Source organism: Carcharodon carcharias, chromosome 17 (assembly GCF_017639515.1).
Source record: "Carcharodon carcharias isolate sCarCar2 chromosome 17, sCarCar2.pri, whole genome shotgun sequence".
NCBI classification, from domain to species: Eukaryota; Metazoa; Chordata; class Chondrichthyes; order Lamniformes; family Lamnidae; genus Carcharodon; species Carcharodon carcharias.
This window is the reverse complement of record NC_054483.1, coordinates 746,569-772,053: the sequence shown is the minus strand read 5'-3', so window position 1 is coordinate 772,053 and position 25,485 is coordinate 746,569. Positions and strand designations below refer to the sequence as shown.

The 25,485-nt window shown below is 51.0% G+C and overlaps 1 protein-coding gene across 1 annotated transcript in view; it reads right to left on the bottom strand.

Moving 5' to 3' along the window:
- Positions 1 to 1,465: 1,465 nt before the first annotated feature.
- The window catches only part of add2 (adducin 2 (beta)), a 94,133-nt gene continuing 70,113 nt past the window's right edge, over positions 1,466 to 25,485 (bottom strand). Inside the window, exons 8-14 of the mRNA XM_041210169.1 lie at positions 20,780 to 20,878; positions 19,536 to 19,712; positions 14,856 to 15,113; positions 8,047 to 8,166; positions 4,146 to 4,235; positions 3,652 to 3,814; positions 1,466 to 1,990 (exon numbers count right to left, since the gene is read on the bottom strand). Of these exons, the coding sequence (XP_041066103.1) occupies positions 1,806 to 1,990; positions 3,652 to 3,814; positions 4,146 to 4,235; positions 8,047 to 8,166; positions 14,856 to 15,113; positions 19,536 to 19,712; positions 20,780 to 20,878 (1,092 nt within the window). The 3' untranslated portion in view covers positions 1,466 to 1,805. The remainder of the gene's footprint in view (positions 1,991 to 3,651; positions 3,815 to 4,145; positions 4,236 to 8,046; positions 8,167 to 14,855; positions 15,114 to 19,535; positions 19,713 to 20,779; positions 20,879 to 25,485) is intronic.

Below are 25,485 nucleotides of genomic sequence, written 5' to 3'. Positions count from 1 at the left end.
TGTACGCAGTATATAAGATTCCTGGGGATACAGTGGGAATAAGATTCCTGTGTGTACAGGGAATAAGATTCCCGGGAGTACACGGGGAATAAGATTCTTGGGTGTACACGAGGAATATGATTCTTGGGGGTACACAGGGAATAAGATTCCTGGGTGTTCACAGGGATTAATATTCCTGGGAGTACACAGGATATAAGATTCCTGGGTGCACACAGGGAATAAGATTCCTGGGCGTGCACAGGAAATATCATTCCTGGGAGTACACGGGGAATATGGTTCTTGGGGGTACACAGGGAATAAGACTCCCGGGTGTACACGGGGAATATGATTCCTGGGTGTACACAGGATATAAGATTCCTGGGTGTGCACGAGGAATAAGATTCTAGGGTGTACATGGGGAATAAGATTCCTGGGTGTACACAGGATATAAGATTCCTGGGTGTACACGGTGAATAAAATTCTAGGGTGTACACGGGGAATATGATTCCTGGGGGTACACAGGGAATAAGACACGTGGCTATATACAGCACGGAATAGCCTATACTTGGATATAAAGCTGACAGAAACACATTGCATTTCAATTTTGTTCACCTTCTTTGTGTTGAAATCACAAAGATCAGCACCCTGGGCAGCAAACTCACAAAGGCAGGCACAAAGATGTCCACAAACCCACAGTTCATATTCTGTCATTAGTATGAAAAAGAAGCGGGTCCTCACCACAACAAGGAAAGTTGGACACCAAAAACCAGCAAAGTCACTCCCTTTGACAGTATCAGTGGGGATTCAGTGACAGGAGCTGCTGGTATCAATGGGGATTCAGTGACAGGAGCTGCTGGTATCAGTGGGGATTTAGCGACAGGAGCTGCTGGTATCAGTGGGGACTCAGTGACAGGAGCTGCTGGTATCAGTGGGGATTCAGTAACAGGAGCTGCTGGTATCAGTGGGGATTCAGTGAAGAGAGCTGCTGGTATCAATGGGGATTCAGTGACAGGAGCTGCTGGTATCAGTGGGGATTTAGCAACAGGAGCTGCTGGTATCAGTGGGGACTCAGTGACAGGAGCTGCTGATATCAATGGGGATTCAGTGAAGAGAAACTGCTTGTATCAGTGGGGATTCAGTGAAGAGAAACTGCTGGTATCAGTGGGGATTCAGTGACAGGAGCTGCTGGTATCAATGGGGATTCAGTGACAGGAGCTGCTGATATCAATGGGGATTCAGTGAAGAGAAACTGCTGGTATCAGTGGGGATTCAGTGACAGGAGCTGCTGATATCAATGGGGATTCAGTGACAGGAGCTGCTGGTATCAGTGGGGATTCAGTGAAGAGAAGCTGCTGGTATCAGTGGGGATTCAGTGACAGGAGCTGCTGGTATCAATGAGATTCAGTGAAGAGAAGCTGCTGGTATCAGCGGGGATTCAGTGAAGAGAAGCTGCTGGTGTCAATGGGGATTCAGTGACAGGAGCTGCTGGTATCAGTGGGGATTCAGTGACAGGAGCTGCTGGTATCAGTGGGGATTCAGTGAAGAGAAGCTGCTGGTATCAATGGGGTTCAGTGACAGGAGCTGCTGGTGTCAGCGGGGATTTAGCGACAGGAGCTGCTGGTATCAGTGGGGATTCAGTGACAGGAGCTGCTGGTATCAGCGGGGATTTAGCGACAGGAGCTGCTGGTGTCAGTGGGGACTCAGTGAGCAGGAACTCTCCGCTGTCAGAACCCCTGATAGGATCAGCTTTAATAACGCTAATTCAAGGAATGACCATCTTTCTGAACAATCATTTCAATGGTTCCCATCGCATTTCGCTGAGGAATTTAGCAAACGAAGCTGCATCGTTTTGTTGCTGAGCTCGTTGTAATGTTGCTGAGGTAGAGGGACCAGTGCAGATTCACTAACAGCTTACCTCCTGGTGACCGGGGAGATGTGGGTGATTTTAATGGTGATGTAGGTGGGGTTTTCAGAGGAGAAATCCCAGCAGACGTATCCTCTTCATCTGCCCCTGTGTGCAAAAAATAATCATTCTCATTGTTTATTCCAAATGCTTTGAGGATCAGTTTATGTTTTAATAATGTTTGGGCCGTGTTACCTTGGATTCAGGCTTTCCTACTGGGGGAACTTTAAAGTGGACCACTCCAACAACAACTTGTATTTGTATAGCACCTGTTAGGTCAGAAAATGCCCAGTGGTGCTTCACCAGAGTATTATCAAACAACATTAAGACACTGAGCCACAAAAAGCCATATCAGGGCAAATGACTATAGGCCTGGTCAAAGAGGTGGGTTTTAAGGAGTGTCTTAAAGGAGGAAGGTGAGGTAGAGAGGGGGGCAGAGAGGTGTAGGGAGGGAATTCCAGAGCTTGGGGCCCAGGCAGCTAAAGGCATGGCCACCAACGGTGGAAGATTAAAATCAGGGATGCTCGAGAGGCTGGAATTGGAGGAGCGCAGAGATCTCGGAGGGTTGTGGAGCTGGAGGAGATTTCAGAGATAGGGAGGGGAGAGACCATGGAAGGATTTGAAAAGAGGGATGAGAATTTAAAAACATGGTGTTGCTTGACTGGGAGCCAGTGTGGGTCAGTGAGCACAGGAGGTGATAAGGGAACCGGACTAGGTCTGAGTTAAGACACAGGCAGCAGGGTTTTGGGTGAGGTCAGTGATAACATGAATAGGGGGCACTGTGAAAGATATAGAGAAAGGGAAAAAGGAGATTTGGATGTCTACAACATTTCTCACAATTCCAAAATGCTTGACAGCAAATGGAAGTGTAATGTAAGAAACGCAGCAGCCAATTTGCACACAGCATGCTCCCAAAAACTGCAACGTGATAGTGACCCAGATAGCCTGAATTTCGTGATGTTAATTGAGGGATCAGTGCTGGCCAGGTCACTGGGGAGAACTCCCCTGCTCTTCAGATAGTCTCATAGGATCTTTTACATCCACCGCCAGCAATCAGGCCAGGATTGCGATTTGACGCTGGCTGACCAGCGGATGGCCAGCCAGCATGAATCATGCGTTGCCACGCTGAGCGCCGCAGGGTTGGGGGGGGGGAAGGGCGGGTGTGGATGTTTGCGCACGCCGAAGGCACAGAGCTGCCTCAGGGAGCTGAAGATTTAGAACAGTCCAAATAAAGATTTAAAAAAACAAGGTGAACATGTTCCCTCACGTGACTCTGTCACAGGAGCAGGGACGTGTTCTAAATGAGATTTCAACAGTTTTTGTTTTATATTTAATACCTGTTGGAAACCTCATCCCGCCCGTGGATGAGGTTCCATAAAAAATCCAAAGGCCGCTTGGCCTTTTTGCCCACCGTAAGGTTGGATGGGCAGCGAAAAATCTGATTTAATTGATTAATGAAGGGCCTTAACAGGCCTCCAAATTGTTGGTGGGTGCACTGCCACCTCTCGCCGAGTGAAATATTGCGGGAGTGGGCAGTGATAGTATGATGCTCGCCCCTTATCACCGCGCGTTATTTTACTCCTGCTCGGGTCAGGCACATGGCCACCCAGGGAGGGGAAAATTCTGCCCATAACCTTCTGACTCAAGACTCAACTCTAGCTCCTTCTCGCCTGCAGCACTGATACAGTTATCAACGCTCTGTGTCATAGTTATCTGAACCTGCAAAACTCCTCCGAACATCTGGTGAACGAGGGAGTGAGAAACGTTACCGTCCAGGCCCAGCTGTTTCCGCTCCACCTCCCTCCTGTAATCCTCCAGTTCCTGGTCTGTAAGCTCGTTGAAAGGATTCGGCGGCTCAGGCTCCTTCCTCACCTCCGGCAGCTCCTCCTGGCTCAGAGTCTGGGCTTGCGAAGCCAGCATACCCTCTGCGGACTGACAGAGGCAACATGCACAGTCATCAGCTCAGCTCTGGGCAAGCGTGTACAAGCGTCACTTTCCTGAATCTCGCAATGTCAAGGTGCATTTGGTGCTTAGTCCGGACTCCCCTAAGCTCCCAGATAAACTACAGCCAGTTATGCCTGCGCCATCCCTTTCATCATAGAATCATACAGCACAGAAGGCCATTCAGCCCATCATGTCTGATAATACCCCTCCCCCACCATCGTCTCTTCAAAGAGGGAGCCAACATAAACTTGTTGCTGAATGAATGGGACGTGGGTCTTTGGGAGTGTTCAGGGTGGGCGATGCCGTGGTTAGAACTCACCGGGCTGCGGCTCTTCTCTGTGATGACTCCGGCCAACAACTGCGACTGTGGGCCCGCTGACTTCACATCCTGCCGATTTTGCTCTCGAATCTACGAATTAAAGAACAAGCTTCAGGCCGACGGCGACCAGGTTTACTGCGTCAGGCAGACGGGGAACAGTTTTACTGCGTCAGGCAGACGGGGAACAGTTTTACTGCGTCAGGCAGATGGGGAACAGGTTTACTGTGCCAGGCAGATGGGGAACAGGTTTACTGCGCCAGCAGACATTTCAAAAATGCAGCAATCAAGCAGGGGTTTTTAAACAGTTGATTTCTCCGAGAACTGTTGAAGAAAGAGGAAGGGAATAGAACTGAATATAGTCCTGTCTTTCTTCAATTGTCACTTCTTTCTGATTCCTTCCAACTTTCTTCCCCTCTCTGATCCTTTGGGCTTCTCTCCTGCTCTAATTTTTCTGAGTCGAACTCTTCACGAGTTCTTTCTGTCTCTGCGCCTGTTCGGTTTCTCACTTTTACCCTCCGTGTGCCCCTCATACAATTTCAGTTGCCACCTTGCTAGTCGCTGTCTTCAATTCTCTCGTCCTTTCTTTCAGCCTCTCGCTCACTGCGGCCTCCCTCCTGTATCTCCCACACATTCTGCATGCCCCTGGCTTTGCTTCTCTCTCATGCTCTGGATGTTACTCTCTCTCTCTCCTGCTAGTGAGCCTCCTTCTGTTTGTGCCAGGTTTCTGTTCCTGGAAAGTGTGAACCACTTCCTCCGATGTCGCTAACCTTCCAGAGTTAGTTATCCATCAAGGTAGCTGCTTAAATCCAACAGGGGATTCAGAAGGAATTCTTTCACCTAGGAAGTGGTGCGAATGCGGAACTCGCTCGCTATGCCAGGCACATCGCAGAGATGTGTTTAAGGGGAAGCTAGCTAAGCTTCCTGAGGGAGAAAGGAAGGTGTTGATAGAGTAGCATGCTGAGCACCTGAAGGAAACTAATTCTGAATCCGGGACAGGGCCTCACCAAAATTAACTTAGGCAAAATAACACTAAGAAGCATTAAAGAGTGACAAATCCCCGGGATCAAATCATTTCCATCCTCAGACTGTAAAGGGCGTGGGTGAGAACAGTGCAGACGCCCCACCAACATCTCCAAAAGTTCTCTTAAAACGTATGGAATAGGAGTAGGCCACTCGGCCCCTTGAGCCTGCTCCCCCATTCAATAAGATCATGGCTGATCTGATTGTAACCTCAACCTCACCTTCCCGCCCATCCTGCTCCAGCCTGCTCCAAATTTGTGTGTTCATAAGAGAACTTTTGAAGATAATAATTGGGGCGTCTGCACTGTTCTCACCCACGCCCTTTACAGTCTGAGGATGGAAATGATTTGATCCCGGGGATTTGTCACTCTTTAATGCTTCTTAGTGTTATTTTGCCTAAGTTAATTTTGGTGAGGCCCTGTCCATGATTTCACCCCCTTGCTTATCAAGAATCTATCTCGCTCGGCCTTAAATATATTTAAAGGTTCTGCTTCCACCACCTTTTGAGGAAGAGAGTTCCAAAGACTCACTGTCCTCTGAGAGAAAATTTCACCTCATCTCTGTCTTAAATGGGTGACCCCTTATTTTTAAACAGTGATCCCTTGTTCTAGATTCTCCCACAAGAGGAAACATTCTTTCCATATCCACCCTGTCAAGGTCCCTCAGGATCCTATGGCCCGAATCTTCTGGTTGGTGTGTGGGGGGTGGGCCCTGTGTAAAATGACACACGGTGACTCGGGCGTATGTCCCGATGTCACCGCGTGTCATTCTGATCTTCAGTTTGGAGGGTGCGCACCGGAGTTGGCTGCGCCACCACCGAACTGTCAAAGGCCTATTAAGGCCATTTTAAAACTAATTAACGGAGCTGCCTGTCCAACCTTAAGGTTGGGGGGTTGGGGGTGGGGGCGGGAGGGCAGGCCAAGAGCCCAGGCGGCCTTTGCATTTATCATTAAACCTCATCCACAGGCAGGATGACGTTTCATGAAGTGTTTATAAATCCAATAAAATGTTTGATTAAAATTCATTGACATGTCCCAGCTCACTGTCACATGAGGGGACATGGCTGAATAATTTTATTTTTCTTTATTTAAATGTTTCATCATCAAACTAATCTCCCTGAGGCAGCTCTGTGCCTCAGGGAGATTTCTGCGCTCTTCTGCGCGCGTGCATGAAAGAACACAGGCCCCGACTCAGCCTCCTCCCCCCACCTGCACAGGGAGCACTCAGTGCTTCCAGGTGCCCATCACGCTGGGTGGGCCTTTATGTAAAATGGCGACACCCAGCGGATCACGGGCGGTGATCGGCTGCGCATCCGCCCAGCTCCCCGATGGAGAAAAAATTCTCCCCTGTATGTTTCAGTCATGTCACCTCTTACTCTTCTAGGCTCCAGTAGATACAAAAACAAAAAAACTGTGGATGCTGGAAATCCAAAACAAAAACAAAAACAGAATTACCTGGAAAAACTCAGCAGGTCCGGCAGCATCGGCGGAGAAGAAAAGAGTCGACGTTTCGAGTCCTCATGACCCTTCGACAGAATGTGAGTTCGAGTCCAAGAAAGAGTTGAAAGAGTTGAAGAGTAGAAGCTCTTGGGGTTGATGGCAAATTACTGACCTGGTGAGGAAACTGGCTGAGTGGCAAGAAACAAAGAGTAGGGATAATGGGCAGGTACTCTAATTGGCAGGATATGTCTAGTGATGCCCTGCAAGGATCCATATTGGGGCCTCAATTAGTTATTAATGACTTATTAATGACTCCCTGCAAGGCCAAAATGTCCTTCCTAAGGTGCGGTGTCCAGAACAGCACGCAGTAACTCCAGGTGAGGTCTAACCATGGCTGTGTACAGCCTGATTTCCTACCCTCTTTTATCCTAATCCTCTAATAAATGGTCTAATAAAGTTCAGCATTCCATTAGTCTGTTTGATTACTTTCTGTACCAGCTATTGGCATTTTAATGATCTGTGTACCTGGAACCCACATCTCTTTTCACCTCCACTGTCTCGACATTTTCAGCATTTAGATTGTACTTTTCCAGCTTTAATAAAGATTTCTCAAGCCAGCAAACTTGGTTTCGTACACAATACTCCCAGTCTGTGTTCTCTAGGTTCATCCCATCCATCTACAGGCTACTGCCAGTATGTATCCCCTGTAAATACCCATGCTCACCCTCTCCCTTGCTCTCCAGAGATAGAAACATAGATAATAGGAGCAGGAGCAGGTCCTGCTCCACCGTTCAATATGATCATGGCTGATCCTCTATCTCAAAGCCACACTCCAGCTCTCTCCCTGTATTCCTTGACGCCTTTAGAGTCTAGAAATCTATTTCTTTCTTAAATATATTCAGGGACTTGGCCTCCACAGCCTTCTGAGGTAGAGAATTCCACAGGTTCACCAACCTCTGAGTGAAGAGGTTTCTCCTCATCTCAGCCCTGAATGACCTACTCTGTATCCTGAGACTGTGACCCCTTGTTCTAGACCCCCCTTCCCTCCCCCGCTCCCCCACCCCCAGCCAGCAGAAACCTCATCCCTGCATCCAGTCTGTCCAGCCTTGTCAGAATTTTATGTGTTTCGATGAGATCCCCTCTCACTCTTCCAAACTCCAGTGAACACAGACCTAGTCAGCCCAATCTCTGCTCATACGGCAATCCTGCCATCCCAGGATTCAGAATGACTGGAGGCCCTTGGCTGTGGAGCACATGTTTCTTACTAGAAACCAAGTTTCCACACTGTTTACATTCAGGCAGTTGATAGTCACTGTCTCTAAATATAAGCTGTCAGTCTGTACTCCAGCTATAAGCATCACTCATCGGCTGACTATGAGTATGGTGACACTGGCACCATGGCATTCCATTTGGTACGATTGAAGATTTGTGAAGTGACTTACCTTATTCCTTGTTTCAAGCACTTCTCGAGGGTCTGTAAAAAGAGGTACAAACTGGTTCGGTGTTTCAATCTTGATTGGAGTCCCACTGGTAGATTTTGTGACCTCATCGGCCTTCAACCACTGTTTCAAATCAACAGATACATGTGTCAGTTCTATCACCATCCCACAGGGCAGGGTTTCCCCTCACAGAACACTGGCACAGCACACAGGCAGAGCATACTGACAGAGAACAGCCGAGTGCACTGGCGCAACACGCAGAGGTCACTGGCACAGTGCACTGCTAAGTTAAACTGGTACAGAACACTTGCAGAGCACACTAATGCAACACCCAGAGATCATTGGCAGAAAGGAGCTCACTGGCAGAGTACACTGGCACAATAAACAGAGATCACTGGCAGAGTGCACTGGCACAATAAACAGAGATCACTGGCAGAGTGTACTGGCATAATAAACAGAGATCACTGGCAGAGTGCACTGGCACAATAAACAGAGATCACTGGCAGAGTGCACTGGCACAATAAACAGAGATCACTGGCAGAGTGCACTGGCACAATAAATAGAGATCACTGACACAAAGGTGAAAATAAAACACAAAAAAAATCAAAATCCACTGAGAACATTTCGAATAATTCAATAACAATCTACCACAGATGTGATCTAACGCAACAGAAATCTAAATTTGGAAAAACATTTTTGCTGGTGGTCCTTGAGCCTGTTACACAGGAACAGGAGGAGGCCATTCAGACCCTTGAGCCTGTTACACGGGAACAGGAGGAGGCCATTCAGCCCCTTGAGCCTGTTACACAGGAACAGGAGGAGGCCATTCAGCCCCTTGAGCCTGTTACACGGGAACAGGAGGAGGCCATTCATCCCTCTTGAGCCTGTTACACAGGAACAGGAAATGGCCATTAGCCCCATCAAATGTGTACACAGGAACAGGAGGGGGCTATTCAGCCCCTCTAGCCTACATCCTGGAAACAGGAGGAGGCCATTCAGCCCCCTTGAGCATGTTACATGGGAAAAGGAGGAGGCCACACAGCTCCTCCTACTTGTTCCGCTGTTGTACTAGACCATGGCTCCATCTTGCTTTCCCCACATCCTTATCTATAAAAAAAAATGACCCACCTACTCTTGGAACATTTTCACACTGCATCGTCCCTGCCTCAGGTCCAGCTTGAGCGGGAGTCGTTGCTGAGGGAGGAGGTAAATGGAGGGGGCAAGATGCGCGGGGGGAGGGGCAGATAAGGATCTGTATCAGCAAATCTGCTGCACGGTCGATTATAAAATCCCCAGGAAAATGCAAACAGTGTGCAGACAAAATAAAGCCAAATGCAATTCTGGTTGAGTCTTAAGGCTACTCTCCCACAAGGGGGTGCTGAAGGCAGCTCAGGAGTGAACTGTCCCCGCATTGCACCAGCCACTGCTCATCCTGCAGGGAGAGGCTGAGGGTCGTGTCAGGAGGCCACAGAGGATTCGATTTCCATATAGTCATTGGCAAGTTAATCTTTTACACATGCATTCAACCCCAAATACAAGAGGCCACACCTGGGTATAAGCCAGAGGGTGTGTGTGGTGTGGTGGGGGTGTGGAGGCGGGGGGGGGGGTGTTGCTGGTGGGACTGCTATTGTGTTCTCCAACCTGGAGTGAATGGATTCATTTATTTTACAGTCTCCGCCTGAACAAACACTTGGCTTGGGAATCCTTTTAACCCTGTCCGTACCAGACTCACTCTCGAGAGTCACAGCTTTAGCGGGTTGCCGGGGGAGGTATGCTCACTGTAGTAGTCCCCCCTCCGCACACAGTGAGACCCCCCCCATCGGTAACTGTGCAGGAGCAAATGAACTAATCCTCTCTGGCCAATAAAGGGAAGCTCTCGGGTAAACCCAGCGGCCATCCTTTCATCTGTTCATCCGCAAGTTGAGGGCCGTTCAGCCCACTGTGTCTGTGCTGGCTCCCTGAAGAAGCAATGCACCTAGTGCCACTCCCCCACCTCCTGCCCGTGTATCTCTGCAATTACTTCCTTTTCAGATAATGATCCAATTCCCTTTTGAAAGCCTCGATTGAACCTTCCTCCCCCACACTCTCAGGAAGTGCGTTCCAGACCCTAACCACTCACTGAGTGAGAAAGTTTCTCCTCATGTCTCCATTGCTTCTTTTACCAATCACCTTCAATCTGTGCCCTCTGGTTCTAAACCCTTCCAATGGGAACAGTTTCTCCCTATCTACCCTGTCCAGAGCCTCATGATTTTGAACACCTCTATCAGATCTCCTCTGCGCAGTGACCCATCACTGTCACTGGGTCAGAACCCTGGAACTCCCTCCCTAACAGCACGGTGGGTGTACCTACACCACATGGACTGCAGCGGCTCAAGAAGACAGCTCACCCAGCACCTTCTCAAGGGGCAATTAGGAATGGGCAATAAAAGCTGGTTCAGCCCAGTGACACCCGCATCCTGTGAAAGGACAATAGAAAAAAAAGTGAGAAGGTGCTGGGTTTTTATTCTGGGCTGTGAAATGTTACTGAGCGCAAACATTAACTTGCTTTCAGATTGGGATTTTAAAAGTTGCGAGACCCTGGCTGGTGCTTCCCCCACTCCTTTGTGACCTCCTTCCCACGCTTGACAGCCAAGCAGGTTGTTTCTCCAACACCCACGCACTGCCTCCTACCCCCACCCTGCCCCCCACAATTCCCAAGACACATCAGAGTGACAGGTTTCCCTGCCATCCCCCCTCTCACTGTCTCGGGGGAGGGGGCTTCATGACAAACACTGGCAATCAGCGGAGAGCGGGGACACGCCTTATATTCCACTCGGTGAGACCAACCTATTTCACCTGACGCACCAAAGCACTGCTTTCATCCAACAGTCTTTGAAGTTGACAGAGCTCTTGGAGTAAGCGCACTGCTGGAACTTAAATGTAATTGTTAGCCTGGTAGGTACATCCAGTGATAGGAATCGTTACAACAACGGCTTTCTATCAGATCAGTGCAAGCCTGGAGGTTGCAATAATTAATGTAGATTTAAGTCAGGAGATTCCCTTTGAGAGCACAGCTAATGTCAGGAGCAAGGAAGCAGATGAGGTTCTCTCCCTCTCTCTTTCTCTATCACTGAGACACAGGAGACAGCACACTTTGATGAAATTACGAAATCAAATCACTTTGCTCTCACTCCTTCCAATTGCCTACTTGCCTCTCCTGAAGGCTCGAGCTGGGATTTTCCCCCACGATGTGTTGTGTTTCCCCCCTGAGTGTGGGGCAATCCCCCTTCCCCCTCCCCTTCCAGTGCTTAGAAAGTGCCACCGAGCCTTCTATTGCCTGTGGCCTTCTCCAGCAAGTAGATTCTAAAGGGAAGTGTTAGCCGTCACTGTGTGACTCTCATGGTTCAGTTTGTAACGTGTCACAGGACAAACGCATGGCAACAGCACGCAGTGGACTAGAACAACAGGGGCAAAACCTGGTCATTAGAACGGTACCCTACAAGGACAGCTACCAGAGTGGCTCTGCACTATCACGCAAAACCTCCATCTAAATGCAGCTAAGACGTCTTTGAACGTGCTATTATAAACTTCAACAAGACGTAGACAGAGGGCAGCTTTGGTGCCCAGGCTGCGATAGGAGGATGAAATGAAACAGAAAATGCTGGAAAAACTCAGCGTGTCCGGCAACGTCTGTGTAGAGAGAAACAGAATTAACGTTTCAAGTCCATGTGACTCCTTCTTCACAGCAGGACACACGGACTTGAAACATTAACTCTGTTCCTCTCTCCACAGATGCTGCCAGATCCGCTGAGTTTTTCCAGCATTTTCTGTTTTATTTCAGATTTCCAGCATCGGCAGTATTTTGCTTTCATTTCAGGGTGAATGGTAGCTTGCCTCAGCTCGAATACTGACCATCCCACTTCCTCACAGGACATCCTCCTCTGAAGCCGCCTCAATCACTTGCTTACTGCTGCCCCCTCTTCGACAGCGAATCACTTCTATAGAAACTACGGGTGCCAGGTGACCTGCCCTTTGACCCCAGTGTGCTCCCAGTGCTCAGGCCTTATGCCTTGAAGCAGCTGCTTTGTCCTGGGTGGTGTCGAGCTTTTAGAGTGTTGTGGGAGCTGCACTCACCCAGGCAAGTGGGGAGTATCCCATCACACTCCTGACTTGTGCCTTGTAGACGGTGGATAGGCTTTGGGGAGTTAGGAGGTGAGTTACTCGTCACAGGATTCCAAGCCTCTGACTTGCTCTTGTAGCCACAGTATTTATATGGCTAGTCCAGTTCAGTTTCTGGTCAATGGTAACCCCCAGGATGTTGATAGCGGGGGATTCAGCGATGGTAAAGCCATTGACTGTCAAGGGGAGATGGTTAGATTCTCTGTTGCTGGAGACGGTCATTGCCTGGCACTTGTGTGGCAGATAACATTCGTGCCACATATCAACACAAGCCTAAATGTTGTTCAGGTCTTGCTGCATGGGGACATGGACTGCTTCAGTACCTGAGGGGTCTCTGGACTTTGTCCAGTCATCAGTGAACGTCCCCGCTTCTAACCTTATGATGAAGGCAAGGCCAATGATGAAGCAGCTGAAGGTGGTTGGACCGAGGAAACTCCCCTGAGGGTCTCCTGCAGTGATGCAGTTGAAGTGCCTGTACTCAGTGCCTGATTTGGTCATCACACACAGCAAGTACTACTGCACCACTCTCAGCCCATGACCTTTGCTCACTCAATGCAGCATGTATCCTGATTACATTTACTAATGCAAATAAATAATAGCTGGAAGTCAGCCAAAGACTGTAATTCAACCTTGGGCTTTAGGAAATGCTTAAAGCTGATGATAACAGTCGAGTATTGACAGCCACTACAGATGGCTCCCTGGAGCCCTGGCTGTGACACACTCCAGTGTGGCCAGCACTCCCTGATATTAATCCTTATACCAACATTTCAGAAAGGCTGCATCAATAGATGCCCACGGTTGCCTGCAGCTTGTCTGAGTTCCAGTGAGGGTTCGATGGACGTTTCAAACCAAGGAAGCCTCAATGTTTCCACAATTTTGTTTTTATTTTGTCCTTGGAGCAAAATAGTTTTGTTTCAATCTTGAAATGTAACCTCTCCTGATAAATGAGTGATTGAATGTATTTTTCCCGCTGTCTTTACTGTTACTGTTGTACTATAAGATAACAGGAGGCCTAAAAAGGGAAGATGCTGGATAACACTCTTGGGATGAGGGTGTTGCTGGCAAGGCCAGCATTTGTTGCCCATCGCTAATTACCCTTTGAACTGAGTGGCTCGCTGGGGCCATTTCAAAGGGCAGTTGAGAGTCAACCACATTGCTGTGGGCCTGGAGTCACATGTAGGCCAGACCGGGTAAGGACAGCAGACTTAAAGGACATTAGTGAACTAGATGGGCCTTTACGACATTCGGCGATGGTTGTCATGGTCACCATCGCTGAGACTAGCTTTCAATTCCAGATTTATTAATTGAATTTAAATTCCACCAGCTGCCATGGTGGGATTTAAACCCGTGTCTCCAGAGCATTAACCTTGGCCTCTGGATTACTAGTCCAGTGACCCTCTAGTCCATGATGATGCCCAGTTACCATCTCCCCCTTAAATCCATTCCAGATGGATTCCAATGTAGGTCCCAGCTTCAGTTCTACCCTCCACCAGAGAAATCTCAACGTTCTGCTCTTGCTGCTTCTTGAGATCAGTTCTGGAGAAAGGTCATTGACTCGAAACGTTAACTCTGGTTCTCTCTCCACAGATGGTGCCTGACCTGCAGAGTGTTTCCAGCGTTTTCTGGGTTAATCCCAGATCGCCAGCATCCGTAGTCTTTTGCTTATGTTTTCAAGGATGACTTGTAGCCTCTATCCTTGCCCTCCCTGCACCCTTCACAGTGAGGATGTGACCAGCCACCTGCAACAGGACATAGTTAGGCTAGCAGAACGGACGGATAAGGAGCAGATGGAATTTAATATAGGGAACTGTGAGGTGATGCATTTTGGCAGAAAGAATAGGGAGAGCATGGGCTTAATGACAGCTCTAAAGAGTGTGGTAGGGCCAGAGAGAGCTGGGAGTTCATGTGCATCGATCTTTGAAGATGGCAGCACATATTGAGAGTGGTTAGCAAAGTATACGGGACCTTGGGCTCCATAAATAGAGGTACTGACTTCAAAAGCAGGGGGGGTATGCTGAACCTTTATAAAGCTCTGGTTAGGCCACAACTAGAGGATTGTGTCCAGTTCTGGTCACCGCACTTTAGGAAGGATGTGAGGGTCCTTGAGACGGTGAGGAGGAGATTTACCAGAATGGTTCCAGGGATGAGGGGTTTTAGCTACAAGGTTAGGTTGGAGAAGCTGGGGTTGTTCTCCTTGGAGCAGAGGAGATTGAGGGGAGATTTGATAGAGGTGGACAAGATTCTGACAGGTTAAGATAAGGTAGACAAAGAAAAGCTGTTCCCATTGGCTGATGGTGCAAGGACTAGGGGCACACAGATTTAAGGTTTTGGGTGAGAGATACAGCGAGGGGGATGTGAGGAAGAACCTTTTTTACACACTGAGTGGGAATGAACTGGAACTCGCTGCCTATGAGGGTGGTGGAAGCGGAATTGGATGGACACCTCAGGGAAATAAACTCACAGGATAGAGCGGGGTTGGGGTTGGAAATGGGACTGACTGGATTGCCCTAAAGAGAGCCAGCATGGGCTCGATGGGCCAAATGGCTCCATGGCCAGTGGCTAGCGACTGTGGAAAATCCATCATGGACAGGCTAAACCCCTTCGATAGGAAAGCCACAAGGCCAGCGTGTACAACACAACACGTGACACCTTACCGTGGTTTTGGCTCTGGGGCTGCTGGGAGCTCGCTGTGGCTCGTCGCTGACGTTGACCCTCAGGTAAGTATTTGGAGAGTTCAGCCACCTAGTCTTCTCCTGCTGCTGCTTCTGGCTGTGGTGCCTGAGCGAGGAGTGGGGCAGTACATCCTCATCGAGGGTGAATGCTGTAACTGTGGCCGGGATCTCCACCTCGCTCTTATGCTTGACCTTCTCCTGGACAATGGGATGTCTGTAGGCATAGCCAGTTCGGTAACCCTGACACCACAAAATAAAAAGGTCAACTATTAATAAACTTGCACATGTGCTCTTTGCCCAATGCTGCCTCTGTCTCCAAATATGCTGATATGTTAAAAAAACAATTGCCATGTTACATAATAGCACTCCTGTTTTTCTATTATTGAAAACTGCTCCAGAATGTGCCTGGTGAATAATCTTCGATTGTTTCATCTCACAAGGTACAAAGCATTATCTCACATAGCTCAACAGAATAAACAGCATCCAGTCAACAACCAGAGGAACAGGAGGAGGCCATTCAGCCCCTTGAGCCTGCTTCACCATGCAGTTAGATCATAGGGGATCTGTACCGGGATTCCCATTTGCTTCTTGGTTCCATATCCCTTCCCCAATAAAGGAACTATTCAGCTTACTCCGGAAATCTCCAATGCTCCCACAGCCCCAGTTTAAGGGAGAGAATTTCAGATTTCTAGCTGTGTGTGGGGGGAAATGCTTTGTGAAATTTTCAATCAAAGCTCAGTAGTTTTTTGAGGGCGCGAGTGTTTCTAAATCTTCCCTCCCCCCAACTCTATGTAAACTCTACAGTCCACTTTCACAACCACTCCCCTAAACCCTATCATCTCACAGGCAGCCTCAGCACTTCCATTGTGTCAATCATAGATCACTCTCCACCCACATCCCTCTTTGCCCTCCCACACATGCTGACTCTGCACTGGAAAGCACTCACCAATTCAGTCACAACTGCACATTTCAGTCTCAAGTCTTTAGCCCTCTGCAGCTATCAATGGGCACAGCCACAGCTTCACCTTTGATGCCCCAGTGCCCATTAAGGCCATTCCCCTCATCAGCCTGGCTGCTCTCACCTCCCCCCCCAGCTGGTATGCCTCTCATTTCCACTCCCTCAGGTTCCGGGGTGCAGACCCGAATGGGCATGGCGAGCAATTGGTTTAGTCAGTCCTCGCCAGAGCTGCCTACTCTCGTCTGCTAAAACCACTCACTGATCCAGGATCATCCTGGCATGCAAAGACAACCCACCCGGTTTCCTTTCCCCAAAGCAAACCATCTTCTTAAGTCCCTCTCCCCTCCACTCTCACTTCCAACAAGTGCAAGGACTCACGGACCTCTTTGTCACTAAGATCAAGACCATCCGATCAGCTGCCTCTGCTGCTTCCCTGCCTTCCCTGCACCCACCAGGCCAAACATTGCCTTATGCTCCCACCTACACCAGCCCAGAACTTGATTCTTTCTTTCCTATTACCCCTCCATTTCCTCTCCGAGCTCATCTTGTCCATGAGACCTACCTCCTGCTCCCTTGACCCTATTCCCACTAAACTGATGACCACCCAACTTTCCCTGGTGGCTCCCACGTTAGGTGATGTTGTTAATGGCTCTCACTCCTTAGGAACTGTCCCTCTCTCCTGCAAATTTGCCATAGTCATCCCTCTCCTCAAAATAAAGCCGTGATCTCGTCCATTCCTGTAAGCTACCGCCCCCAATTCTGACCTCCCTTTCTTCTCCGAAGTCCTTGTACGGCTTCTCACATCCCAAATCTGTGCCAATCTTTCCCGGAATTCCAGTTTTGTATCCCCCCAATCAGGTTCCCGGCCTTGCCACCATAATCCTTGTTCTCTACCCACCCACCCAAAGTACTATAAACATTTTCTCACCAGGATATTTTCACTGCTTTACCTCCCTCAGCCTCCGCACTGAGTGACTTCTCATCCTCTGGTATTTCAGCCTCCATCTCAACTCCATTATCTTCTCTCTCCCCTGAGTTTACTGTCCTCTTATCTCCTCCCTAAATCTCTCTGGCCATGTAAACTCCCCCACCCATATTCACAACCACCCTCTCAACCTCACCATCTCACATAGTCTTGGGACTCCCATCATGTCAACTGCAGATAAAGCCATCTCTGACCTTTTCCACACTCTCACTCTGGACGCACTCCACCATTGGCGGCCGTGCTTTCAGCTGCCTGGGCCCCAAGCTCTGGGATAGATTCTCTAAGCCCCTCCACCTCAATTCCTCCTGGGAGAACCCAGCTACAGCCTTCGAATCCAAGTGGCTTCTAAAATGTGGAGGTGCAGAGCCCTACTGTAATAATCCACAATAAACAGTTGTGGAGACGTGTAGGCTATGCAAGCTGCTTGTCACATTTCTCTTACTTTGACCTATCCTTTTAACACTAGAAACATTCCTGCAGGGCTCAGACAATCACTGTAGTAAGCATGAACCAGCAGGATGTTTGCTGCTACATTCATTCACCTCGCTACCTTCTGTGGCGTCTGTCGCTGTGCTCACCTTAACAGCTACCACTTTACACTGGCTTACTTCCACATACAAACAAGTTATGACAATGTAAATAAAAATGAACGAGTGGCGGTTGATCTTAACTTGGATCCTTTTGAAAATGTGAACTCCTTCCCCCCGAACACAGACCCTGTGTAAAAAAATGACCCAACTCTGAACAGACGGTGGAAACCGCGGTTCCCGGTAAAATTCAGACAGGATTAACTCTCTTGCTAACGTACTGGTTAACGTGTCCTTTTTCTTGGGATGTAGGATGTGGGCTTCGCTGGCTAGGCTAGAATTTTATTGTCCATCCCTAATGCCCCTTGAGAAGGTGGTGGTGAGCTGCTTTCTTGAACTGCTGCAGTCCATATGGTGTAGGCACATCCACAGTGCTGTTAGGGAGGGAGTTCCAGGATTCTGACTCAGCGACAGTGAAGGAACAGCGATATATTTCCAAGTCAGGATGGTGAGTGGCTTGGAGGGGAACTTCCAGGTGTGGTGTTCCCATGTATCTGCTGCCTTTGTCCCTTAAGATGGTAGCGGTCGTGGGTTTGGAAGGTGCTGTCTACAGAGGCTTGGTGAGTTCCTGCAGTGCATCTTGTAGATGGTACACACTGCTGTTACTGTGCATCGGTGGTGGAAGGAGTGAATGTTTGTGGATAGGGTGCTAATCAAGCGGACCGCTTTGTCCTGGATGGTGTCGAGCTTCTTGAGTGTTGTTGGAGCTGCACTCAACCAACCAAGTGGGGAGTATCCCATTACACTCCTGACTTGTGCCTTCTAGATTGTGGACAGGCTTTGGGGAGTCAGGAGGTGAGTTACTCACTGCAGGATTCCTAGCCCCTGACCTGCTCTTGTAGCCACTGTATGTGTGTGGCTGGTCCAGTTCCGTTTCTGGTCAATGGGAACCCCCAGGATGTTGGTGTGTGTTTATCGTTAGTGCTATCCTGTTTAAAATCAATGTGTCCAGATCCTGAACAAGGGTAACCCATTCTCTGTCACTGTGTGCAGCACCTGTGGTAGTGAAAGCTCACACTCTGCAAGATCCTAATCGATTCTGCCATTGAACAGCAACTCGAAGAGACATGCAACATCAAAGTCTTCAGCCCTTGTGCAGAAACTTTGGGCGGACCTTATGTTCTTGGCGGGTGTCTCGCCAGCTGCCTGAAAAAGCAGCGAGATATTCCTGCTGACTCTGAGGAGGAAGACCCGCTGTACCTTCTGCCCATCAGGCAGGGAAGTGGGCAGCGGCAGGCCTCATCTTGGCTGAGGACCCCTGGAGACAACATACCGCCTACCAAGAACTGCTGGCCAATCAGAGGCTAGTTCTTGCACTTGGCAGCGCTATGGAGCCGGCTGGGGGCGGGGGGCAGAAAGTTCCAGCTGTTACCTTACATCAAAAAGTTACCCCAAGTTGCATAGGTATCAGGAAAGACCAGTGGGGGATAGGACTAGCTGGATAGCAGAGACACGATGGGCAGAATGGCCTCCCCTGTGCTGCAAGGTTCCCAAAAATGTAAGTCGTTAATTAAATAATTAGTGCTTGTTAATGGAGGGTATTTCAATCCCAGGAAGACACTACCATTGTTCCCTCTCATTTGGAGGGTAAGTCACCAAGAGGCATCTCAGGTGCCAGCACCCTTGCCTCTTAAGTCAGCGGGTTGGCTCCCTGAGGGAATTGAGCACAGAATTGAGGTTCACGCTCCGGTGCAGTACTGAGGGAGTGCTGTACTGTCGCGGGTGCCAACCTCCAGATGAGACGTTAAACTCTGAGAGGTGCCCCGAGATGCTATCTTGAGGAAGAACAGAGAAAACATTTGTCCCTCCGTTGGTATCTCTGTAACAGATTACCTGACCGTTAACTTATGTCTGTTCATAGGAGCTTGCTGCATGGAAATTGGCTTACGGTGTGCACCTCAATTTGGTTTAAAGTGCTTTGGGATATTCTAAGGTCACAAAAGATGCTATATAAATGCAAGTCTTCTTTCTTTCCGGCGTTTTAAATATAAGTTGGTATTTGCCTCAAAGCTTTGCTATTGTCTGCATGTTTATCATTCCTCTCTGTGTGTTAAGCATCTTTTCTGCAGGTTGCTCCTTGGCGGTGAAGATCATTAAGTTACGAATTTAAACGCGGACTCCATTCCACTCACCAAGTTATCCAGCATCCTCATCAGAGCCTCAAACTCATGCTCACCAACTCGGCTCTTCTGCATCGGCCCAAAGGTGCTGCCTGCCCAGCCCACCGAGCCCATTTCGTGAGGCTTGTACCTGTCGCGGTCCAAGAGGATCACGTTCTCCACTCCGCCCGCGCTGGAGAGGCATGAGACCTGCAACCAAAGGTGCGTGTGTGTTAAATGCTGCTCTCTGACTGAGGCATAGGCCAGGGATTGAGGGATGTTTCCCCTCATGGGGGAATCTAGAACAAGGGGGCACAGTATCAGGATAAGGGGTCACCTATTTAAGACAGAGATGAGGAGGAATTTCCTCTCTCAGAGGGTTGTTGCTCTGTGGAACTCTCTCCCCCAGAGAGCAGTGGGGGCTGGATCATTGAACATATTCAAGGCTGAGTTAAACAAGGTTTTTGATCAACAAGGGGTCGAGGGTTATGGGGAACAGGCAGGAAAGCAGAGTTAGGGCCACAATCAGATCAGTCATGATCGTATTGAATGGCGAAGCAGGCTCGAGGGGCTGAATGGCCTACTCCTGCTTCTTGTGTTGTAAAGCAATCAATTGCTACCGCAAGTTGTGTGCAACAGAGCAGACATAGTTTGTACTGTTACTCTGGCACCAAAAACCGAACTGGGGAGCATGTGGATGGGTTCATCCATTTTAGTTCCAGTTGTTTTTTTAAAATCTCTGTCATCCGCTGGCCCATAATGGCTTTTATTTTATTCATGGGATGGAGGCCTCCTGGCTAGGGCAACATTTATCACCCTTCAACTGTCAACCCAAGCAGGTTGGGCCTATAATCATTGGAGGTGATCTTATTGAAACATATAAGATTCTGAGGGGGCTTGACGCTTCCCCTCATTGGGGAAATCTAGAACAAGGGGCCACAGTATCAGGATAAGTCAACCACATTGCTGTAGGCCAGACCGGGTAAGAACGGAAGATTTCCTTCCCTAAAGGGCCGTTGTGGGCCAGATGGGTTTTTGCGACATCAATTCAACCCAAATTTCAACATCTGCCACGTTGGGATTGGAACCCAGGTCTCCAGAGAATCACCCTGAGTCTCTGGATAACGAGCTCAAGTACAATACCGCTGTGCCATCGCCTCCTCTGTGGGCTTTATTTCATTGAATACGGAGGGTTATAGAGCCTGTCGTTAGGGGAAGAATTGGTCATTCTAAAGTGGAAGCAGAAGGGAGTGAAGTGTGTAGCTCACAGCTCTTACCTGTACTTCACATGCTGACTGAAGATGGTAAATTTTGTAGAAAGCTTCCTCCACAGTTTCACCGAGTGCTATCACGCCATGATTTCTTAAAAGGAGAACCTAAATACAAGAGGGAATTCAAGTCAACACTCCGGCACCATCTTGGTGATCGCCATATGCCATAATGGGGCTTTGACAAAGAATACCGGGCCTTGGTGGTCAGGGATGTTTGACAACAAATTCTCTCTAGCACCTAAAGTGTGCAATCATGCTGAGTGAAGGGCTGAGAGCTGCCACATGCTGAGTGAAGGGCTGAGGGCTGCCACATGCTTGAGGTGCCCTGTGTGCATTGCCCCAACAAGACGAAAGTCACACTCCACCAATGGAACGGGATAAAAGAGTAGATCTGATTGTAAAAAGTTCTGTCATCTCCCTGCTCGATGACCCCTTGCCGCTTTTCTTCCCTGCCCCTTCCCATCCCCCAGCTAGTATTCAAGCACAGGCTGAGTGATGATTCCTGACTCTCGAGACTCTGTTGCCTCTCTGCTTGCACACTGCATGGGGAAAGATGGCAGGAATCATGGATTAAATGTGCCGAGCTTGTGTTTGCAGTTGGCGGCAAGCCCACACTGAGTTCACACATTGGTTCGACATTTTGGCCTTAAATCTTGATCTATGCCCATGAACTGACAGCCAGTACAGAGATCACGGTAACCAGGTATCGTCAGTCAGGGTGTTCCTTCTTAACAACCTTTCAACCCATCTCAACAGCCCAAAGATGTGTTCATAAGTCCCCGAGCATCTTTATTCCTTTTTGTCAATTACTAAAGCACTTGAACCCTACATCTCAGCAGATCCCTATGTTTAGAGGCCATTAAGGGGCTATTATCACCATGGCAACAATCAGAGGAATCGCAAGGTCATCCAGTTCCATGTAGGGTGAGTAGGGGAAAGCAGATTGGAGAGATGGATCCTGGGAGCTCTGGGAGAGATGGATCCTGGGAACTCCGGGAGAGACGGGAACTGGGAGCTCCGGGAGAGACGGGAACTGGGAGCTCTGGGAGAGATGGATCCTGGGAGCTCTGGGAGAGACGGGAACTGGGAGCTCCGGGAGAGACGGGAACTGGGAGCTCCGGGAGAGACGGGAACTGGGAGCTCTGGGAGAGACGGGAACTGGGAGCTCTGGGGGAGACGGGAACTGGGAGCTCTGGGAGAGACGGGAACTGGGAGCTCTGGGAGAGATGGATCCTGGGAACTCCGGGAGAGACGGGAACTGGGAGCTCTGGGAGAGATGGATCCTGGGAGCTCCGGGAGAGACGGGAACTGGGAACTCCGGGAGAGATGGATCCTGGGAGCTCTGGGAGAGATGGATCCTGGGAGCTCTGGGAGAGATGGGAACTGAGAACTCCGGGAGAGACGGGAACTGGGAGCTTTGGGAGATGGGAACTGGGAGCTCCGGGAGAGACGGGAACTGGGAGCTCTGGGAGAGATGGGAATTGAGAACTCCGGGAGAGACGGGAACTGGGAGCTCTGGGAGAGACGGGAACTGGGAACTCCGGGAGAGATGGATCCTGGGAGCTCCGGGAGAGATGGATCCTGGGAGCTCTGGGAGAGACGGGAACTGGGAGCTCTGGGAGAGATGGGAACTGAGAACTCCGGGAGAGACGGGAACTGGGAGCTCCGGGAGAGACGGGAACTGGGAGCTCCGGGAGAGATGGGAACTGAGAACTCCGGGAGAGACGGGAACTGGGAGCTCCGGGAGAGACGGGAACTGGGAGCTCCGGGAGAGATGGGAACTGAGAACTCCGGGAGAGACGGGAACTGGGAGCTCCGGGAGAGATGGGAACTGAGAACTCCGGGAGAGACGGGAACTGGGAGCTCTGGGAGAGACGGGAACTGGGAACTCCGGGAGAGACGGGAACTGGGAGCTCTGGGAGAGACGGGAACTGGGAGCTCTGGGAGATGGGAACTGGAAGCTCCGGGAGAGATGGATCCTGGGAACTCCGGGAGAGATGGATCCTGGGAGCTCCGGGAGAGACGGGAACTGGGAGCTCTGGGAGAGACGGGAACTGGGAGCTCCGGGAGAGACGGGAACTGGGAGCTCTGGGAGAGACGGGAACTGAGAACTCCGGGAGAGATGGATCCTGGGAACTCCGGGAGAGACGGGAACTGGGAGCTCTGGGAGAGACGGGAACTGGGAGCTCCGGGAGAGACGGGAACTGGGAGCTCTGGGAGAGACGGGAACTGAGAACTCCGGGAGAGATGGATCCTGGGAACTCCGGGAGAGACGGGAACTGGGAGCTCTGGGAGAGACGGGAACTGGGAGCTCCGGGAGAGACGGGAACTGGGAGCTCTGGGAGAGACGGGAACTGGGAGCTCCGGGAGAGACGGGAACTGGGAGCTCTGGGAGATGGGAACTGGAAGCTCCGGGAGAGATGGATCCTGGGAACTCCGGGAGAGACGGGAACTGGGAGCTCTGGGAGAGACGGGAACTGGGAGCTCTGGGAGAGATGGATCCTGGGAACTCCGGGAGAGACGGGAACTGGGAGCTCTGGGAGAGACGGGAACTGGGAGCTCTGGGAGAGATGGATCCTGGGAACTCTGGGAGAGACGGGAACTGGGAGCTCTGGGGGAGACGGGAACTGGGAGCTCTGGGAGAGATGGATCCTGGGAACTCCGGGAGAGACGGGAACTGAGAACTCCGGGAGAGACGGGAACTGGGAGCTCTGGGAGAGACGGGAACTGGGAGCTCCGGGAGAGACGGGAACTGGGAGCTCTGGGAGAGACGGGAACTGGGAGCTCTGGGAGAGACGGGAACTGGGAGCTCCGGGAGAGACGGGAACTGGGAGCTCCGGGAGAGATGGATCCTGGGAGCTCTGGGAGAGACGGGAACTGGGAGCTCTGGGAGAGATGGATCCTGGGAGCTCTGGGAGAGACGGGAACTGGGAGCTCTGGGAGAGACGGGAACTGGGAGCTCTGGGAGAGATGGGAACTGAGAACTCCGGGAGAGATGGGAACTGGGAGCTCTGGGAGAGATGGGAACTGAGAACTCCGGGAGAGACGGGAACTGGGAGCTCTGGGAGAGATGGGAACTGAGAACTCCGGGAGAGATGGGAACTGGGAACTCTGGGAGAGACGGGAACTGGGAGCTCCGGGAGAGACGGGAACTGGGAGCTCCGGGAGAGACGGGAACTGGGAGCTCCGGGAGAGACGGGAACTGGGAGCTCCGGGAGAGACGGGAACTGGGAGCTCTGGGAGAGACGGGAACTGGGAACTCCGGGAGAGACGGGAACTGGGAGCTCCGGGAGAGACGGGAACTGGGAGCTCTGGGAGATGGGAACTGGAAGCTCCGGGAGAGATGGATCCTGGGAACTCCGGGAGAGATGGATCCTGGGAGCTCCGGGAGAGACGGGAACTGGGAGCTCTGGGAGAGACGGGAACTGGGAGCTCCGGGAGAGACGGGAACTGGGAGCTCTGGGAGAGACGGGAACTGAGAACTCCGGGAGAGATGGATCCTGGGAACTCCGGGAGAGACGGGAACTGGGAGCTCTGGGAGAGACGGGAACTGGGAGCTCCGGGAGAGACGGGAACTGGGAGCTCCGGGAGAGACGGGAACTGGGAACTCCGGGAGAGATGGATCCTGGGAACTCCGGGAGAGACGGGAACTGGGAGCTCTGGGAGAGACGGGAACTGGGAGCTCTGGGAGAGATGGATCCTGGGAACTCCGGGAGAGACGGGAACTGGGAGCTCTGGGAGATGGGAACTGGGAGCTCCGGGAGAGACGGGAACTGGGAGCTCTGGGAGAGATGGATCCTGGGAACTCCGGGAGAGACGGGAACTGAGAACTCCGGGAGAGACGGGAACTGGGAGCTCTGGGAGAGACGGGAACTGGGAGCTCCGGGAGAGACGGGAACTGGGAGCTCCGGGAGAGATGGATCCTGGGAGCTCTGGGAGAGACGGGAACTGGGAGCTCTGGGAGAGATGGATCCTGGGAACTCCGGGAGAGACGGGAACTGGGAGCTCTGGGAGAGACGGGAACTGGGAGCTCTGGGAGAGACGGGAACTGGGAGCTCTGGGAGAGACGGGAACTGGGAGCTCTGGGAGAGATGGATCCTGGGAACTCCGGGAGAGACGGGAACTGGGAGCTCTGGGAGATGGGAACTGGGAACTCCGGGAGAGATGGATCCTGGGAACTCCGGGAGAGACGGGAACTGGGAGCTCCGGGAGAGACGGGAACTGGGAGCTCCGGGAGAGACGGGAACTGGGAGCTCCGGGAGAGACGGGAACTGGGAGCTCTGGGAGAGATGGATCCTGGGAACTCCGGGAGAGACGGGAACTGAGAACTCCGGGAGAGACGGGAACTGGGAGCTCCGGGAGAGACGGGAACTGGGAGCTCCGGGAGAGACGGGAACTGGGAGCTCCGGGAGAGACGGGAACTGGGAGCTCCGGGAGAGACGGGAACTGGGAGCTCCGGGAGAGATGGATCCTGGGAACTCCGGGAGAGACGGGAACTGAGAACTCCGGGAGAGACGGGAACTGGGAGCTCCGGGAGAGACGGGAACTGAGAACTCCGGGAGAGACGGGAACTGGGAGCTCCGGGAGAGACGGGAACTGGGAGCTCCGGGAGAGACGGGAACTGGGAGCTCCGGGAGAGATGGATCCTGGGAACTCCGGGAGAGATGGATCCTGGGAGCTCCGGGAGAGATGGATCCTGGGAGCTCCGGGAG